This window comes from Sinohyriopsis cumingii, chromosome 17, assembly GCF_028554795.1.
Source record: "Sinohyriopsis cumingii isolate HCF-2022 chromosome 17, ASM2855479v2, whole genome shotgun sequence".
Taxonomy (NCBI): Eukaryota; Metazoa; Mollusca; class Bivalvia; order Unionida; family Unionidae; genus Sinohyriopsis; species Sinohyriopsis cumingii.
In genome coordinates this window covers 94,952,683-94,958,387 of record NC_142977.1, presented here as the reverse complement: position 1 = coordinate 94,958,387, position 5,705 = coordinate 94,952,683, and the positions used below count along the sequence as shown (strand labels likewise).

Sequence of the window (5,705 nt, the reverse complement as noted above, 5' to 3'; positions counted from 1 at the left end):
GTGTTGATTGGCTGATTTAGTATATCGATAAAATGATGAATCACATACAAATGCATTCATATCTGGTTGGTTGAATTCTCCCACCTGCAGATGTAGTCCATATAATCTGATGTAAATGTCTAATATTTAAAACTTAATGAGTTTTACATGTAAAGACGTCACATTTTAAAAGAATCAAATGAATAAATATAACTATACTCGTCTTTAACAGGAGACGAATATTGTAAAAGTGTGTGTGTGTGTGTGCGTGCGTGCGTTCGTGCGTGTGTGTGTGTGTGATTTTGATTTTTTGCTGTAGCTTTAAAAATAATTCAGTCATATCGCTGCGATGTCTGCAGTGTGACAGTTTTATAGTGATGTCTTAGCACTGGGGCATAATGCCACAGACATGTAGCATGATGTCTCACCCAGTCACATTATCCTGACACTAGGCCGACCAGTCCTAACACTAATCTCTTAATGCTGAGCGCCAAGCGAGGCAACTGTTAGTGCCATTTTTGTAAGTATCTGGTTTGACTCGGCCGGGGATCGAAACCCCGACCTCCCACATCTGAGGCGGACGCTATAACCACTAGTCCACCGGAGCGGTTTGCAAAATTGTAAATAAATACAAAGAGACAAGGTCAGAGAAGGATATTAACATAATTCGATAATTCGGTATTTTGAAAACCTAATTGGAATAATAAGTACAAGAAATCCACATTGCGTTGAAAAAATCGTATGTTAGTAAACAACTATATTAGATACAGGAATTCAGCATTTATGCACTAGTTGTATGTGGATGGAGCTGGAAGTGATGTATCAGGTCTTGGAATCTAGACAATAAAAGAAAATTAATTGATGTTAAGTAAATAAATCAGCGAAAAATGAATTAGAATGTAATCGAACACATTCCTATTTTCAATCACCGTTTTATTCAAAATAAAGATTCTTAGTTCATTTGTTATGGTAAAGAGTTGTCATGACCATATAAGAAAGAAAACTGTTAACTAGATTAAATCCCCCGCCTGTTATTTAAAAGGCAAGGGAGTTAATTATTGCATACTATAGCTTATCGTGTTTTTTTTTAATATCAACCAGATTCGCATCTTAATGTGGATTCCATTGGCCGTTAAGAGGACGGGTTTAAGGCAAGGCAAACATCTATATTTATAATTTAAAAAAAGAAACTCCATCATCCACTACGATTCCAGTAAATGGGTGTTTTTGATTTTTGTTCCTTTGTATATTCGTAATGACAAATCAGGCGATATCAAAGAAGCGTATTACAAATCAAAGTAAATATAAAAAAATGTGATTTTGACTTCATGCTAGACAACATATGAAAATCTGCTAACACGGTGTACGGATTAATAGTTATTTTAACATCATGGACGAATTGTACAAAATTACGAAGTGTGTGTGTGTGTGTGTGTGTGTGTGTGTGTGTGTGTGTAAGACCGCTTTACAGATGAGTCATAGTGCCACTGAAAAAGGACCAAACGGTTAAGTACACCAGCACTTGCACATCCCCTGTATTTGGGTAGGCATGATTGATGGCCTCAGTTGTTGATATGTAAACTTGACTTCTATTGTCATACTGTACCTATTTATTTGTACAGGAGATGTACTTCTAAGGTGCAGAACATGTATGGCGTTAAGTCTTACCCGTGGCAGATAAGACCACAGCTGTGGTGCAATAGACTGTTAGGGTCGGTGAGGAGGGTGTGGCACTCCTTCTCGCATGCGCCCTCTGTAGCGTCACTGCCCAGCACGTTCACCATGGTCTGTAGGGTCTGCTTCAAATGCGTCACGTCAAACGTCGTTACTATGGAAAACCAAGACAAAACAGCTAAATCAAAATTGAATAACCAATCCCATGTATATATGAAACAACGCAATATAGCATTATATCAAATCATCTAAATTATAGTTCTCGCGGTACTAGTATTTTAAGTTGTGTGATAGATCTTTATGATGATCGTTATAAAAAAAGGATATTTTCTTCATCTGCTTTCAGCGGTTGAAGTAGCTTTACACTACATATAAGCTAATTAAGGCAGTAAGTCCATGGTGTTCTTGAACATAGATGTGTTTTGTCGACAATTCAGTTATATTCCTTGACTCTGGTGTTTAGGTCATGCGATTTTAGTTCCATTGTCCTAAAGAATAGTTCCATGTTTAATTTATTAATCAAATATTAATTGGAGAAAAACCAATGATGTTTAATCCCACTAACTAGAAACTCAAATATCTTTCAAGTTCTTTTTATTTGCATATGCATGCCGATACAAACTTGAAGTGGATAAGAGTTATTTGAAATGACTCTAAGAAAGGAAAGCCATCAACCCATACATGCAGATGGCGTTCTCTCATTTTAATTACCAAATGTATTACAGAAAATGCAAATCTTGATAGAATCAATGAACCCATAAGATGCACAGATTATTAATTAAATGGAAAAAATAAAAAATAAATATAATTGATACTGAACCTACTATAGAAAAAAGACAATGGGGGGGGGGGCAACTGCCAACGCTATCATATTCTGACAAGGAATGCACGTAGGTGGACGAACTACCAAAATTAAGTGAATAAATTAAAGTTAAAATGCTATTGAGTCAATAAAAATTAGTCCTTGGCTGAATGAAGGTCTCAATCTTTTCAGCTAGCATATTCTAAACATATACATCAGCGTGTTTAGTGAAATGACTCGAACTGCCAATATGTGCCACTGCAGTCTTAATTTTCACTGAAATGACACGAACTGCCAATATGTGCCACTGCAGTATCAGTTTTCACTGAAATAACACGAACTGCCAATATGTGCCACAGCAGCCTTCTTTAATACTGAAATGACACGAACTGCCAATATGTGCCACAGCAGTCTTCTTTAATACTGAAATGACACGAACTGCCAATATGTGCCACAGCAGTCTTCTTTAATACTGAAATGACACGAACTGCCAATATGTGCCACAACAGTCTTTTTAATACTGAAATGACACGAACTGCCAATATGTGCCACAACAGTCTTTTTAATACTGAAATGACACGAACTGCCAATATGTGCGCCAACAATCTTTTTCTTTACAGAAAAAAGACCAACATGAAATGCCTTTTTAACGACACCAACATAAAATAAAATTGTTGTACAAATTTCTTTCATTTCGGGATACCTGTAATTAATAGGATTAAGACGACTGTATTAATTACAGCTTTTGTTCATTTAATTATTGTGTTTAGAAGAAGCTTAGCTTTTAGAAATGTGATCAAGAAGATGTGAACTGGTTGAAGAAATTGACACATCGCAGTTACTGTCGGCATATATTGATGTAGAAAGGTACGAGCAAACGTCAGGCGATTGTTATCTAGGGCAAAAATGGCCTGAATAAGTATCGTCCAGTTCATTGTACAGTGAGCTACCTGGCCTGAATGAGTATCGTCCAGTTCATTGTACAGTGAGCTACCTGGCCTGAATGAGTATCGTCCAGTTCATTCTACAGTGAGCTACCTGGCCTGAATGAGTATCGTCCAATTCGTTGTACAGTGAGCTACCTGGCCTGAATGAGTATCGTCCAGTTCATTGTACAGTGAGCTACCTGGCCTGAATGAGTATCGTCCAGTTCATTGTACAGTAAGCTACCTGGCCTGAATGAGTATCGTCCAGTTCATTGTACAGTGAGCTACCTGGCCTGAATGAGTATCGTCCAATTCGTTGTACAGTGAGCTACCTGGCCTGAATGAGTATCGTCCAGTTCATTGTACAGTGAGCTACCTGGCCTGAATGAGTATCGTCTAGTTCATTGTACAGTGAGCTACAGGTTAGTAAGTGTTTCTGAAATATAATTAAACTTCTCCGTATGTAGAAAGTGGGGTGGTATGGGTTGGGTTGGGGGTCTTTGTAAACCCTCTCTATCATATTGAAAATAAAATTATTTGACACAATAATATGACAGCCTACCCCTTTTTCTTCAAATCTAATTTGTAAGATGTCCTGATTCCGGCCTTGTATATCAAGTCTCGTCTCCATTTAGCAAACACCAAATTATCTTTCCAAGCTGGCTAACATAAAGGCCAGACAGAGGCGGTCACCACAGGTTATACAGGTTATATACTTACACAGAGTGGTCAGCAGATTGTTACTGCCATCAAATACAAGCCTTTTCTCTGGTGCACAGAAAACAAAAGGAAGGCAGGTAAGGAGTATGACGGCCAGCTTCATGGTTCTGCTTCGTTGCTGGAAGTCTCAAATTGACAAAACCTGTAGACCAAAGGGGAATAAGAAACATACGGACTACTTACAACTATATATATATATATATATATATATATATATATATATATATATATATATATATATATATATATATATATATATATATATATATATATATATATATATATATATATATATATATATATATATATATATATATATATATATATATGGTGTACCTATATTTTATCAATTAATACGAGAAATACACATCCTTTATCAGTGTGTCAGTCTCCTATGACTGGTTCTCTAAGCTTGTGCCACGTGTCATAGTTACTCTTGCTCCATGACGGATGGTTTTGATGATGATATTTCAAATATTTATAATTTTTATTTCTCATTACATGGGTAAGAACTCACAGAGAATTCAAAATGTGCAACTTTAAACGATTGTTAGAAATTTTAAATTGACCTCATTTTTCACTATATGATTTTGAACGGATTTTGGAGAAACGGAGTGATGAGAATGGCGTTCTCATTCAATTAAAAACAATGTGTCAGTTTTGAATTTTCTTTACGTTTAAGAAGTTACATTGAGAATTTTATTATATACATCTGTTTCATTTATAGTCTGTGAAATACTCTCTTCATCCAAAACGCTTTATTCTTTTCGTTGGGATCATTGTATACATTTTCTCGAAACAATTCCCGATGCTTTTTCGGTCCCTTCTGGAGGAAATTGCTTACTTGACTAAAGTTTCTAGTACGAAATTGCAATGCATCTTACCTGGTTCCTACAGAAGACTGAGACAGATATGGTAGTCTGACAGCCTTTTATATTTTCCTAACCGTCCAGTTCACCTCAACCTAAGACTGAATTCCAACTCGTCAGCTGAAAACGGAGATAAGACAGGTTCTCTGCGATCTTTAGTCACGTTGCTTATAAAGCTATGATCCGTTATTGATGTGTTTGAAATTAATCTTTAAACACACAACTCGACATCGAAAAAAACCTTTTTGAAAACCGTAAAGAATACATTTGCCCGCGAAGTTATTGTAAAACTTAAATTGGCCTGTTGCTTATTCCAGTTAAGTTACACCTTTAAAAAGACGGATTAACTTAGTTTTTTAAATTGCATGCTTTAGGCATCATATTGAATGGAATCTTTTTCCACGTAAGACCTTCATACTACAGAGTAAGGAAATATAAACGACACTGTTTAAAATCTATCTCTAAATCCAGTAGTAATTCTGGAGGCGTATATGTTATTTCAGTATGGAAATGGTTAAAGTAAGTGTCACACATCCCCCCTTCCTTTGCACACACCAAATTTTCCCGTAAGTAGCCGACTTAGAGTCTCAAGGCGGCCTCTATAATGTGTACAATAATCTAATATACTTTGTTAATGAACAGTTCACAAAAACATCTGTTCCATATTTTATAAGCAAATGTGACACGAAAATTCTCGCTTCCTGCCTTCATGAATGGGGATGTAATTTACATAAG

General features: G+C 36.1%; 1 protein-coding gene across 2 annotated transcripts in view; it reads right to left on the bottom strand.

The window, feature by feature from the left end:
• Positions 1 to 623: 623 nt before the first annotated feature.
• The window catches only part of LOC149779464 (uncharacterized), a 10,199-nt gene continuing 5,117 nt past the window's right edge, over positions 624 to 5,705 (bottom strand). Inside the window, exons 1-4 of one of the 2 annotated variants that reach the window (XM_089940148.1) lie at positions 4,986 to 5,007; positions 4,102 to 4,243; positions 1,648 to 1,807; positions 624 to 815 (exon numbers count right to left, since the gene is read on the bottom strand). In XM_089940148.1, the coding sequence (XP_089796274.1) occupies positions 761 to 815; positions 1,648 to 1,807; positions 4,102 to 4,204 (318 nt within the window). In that variant the 5' untranslated portion in view covers positions 4,205 to 4,243; positions 4,986 to 5,007 and the 3' untranslated portion in view covers positions 624 to 760. Of the gene's footprint in view, positions 816 to 1,647; positions 1,808 to 4,101; positions 4,244 to 4,985; positions 5,008 to 5,705 lie in introns of those variants that run through there. The other variant, XM_089940147.1, reaches the window with a different exon arrangement.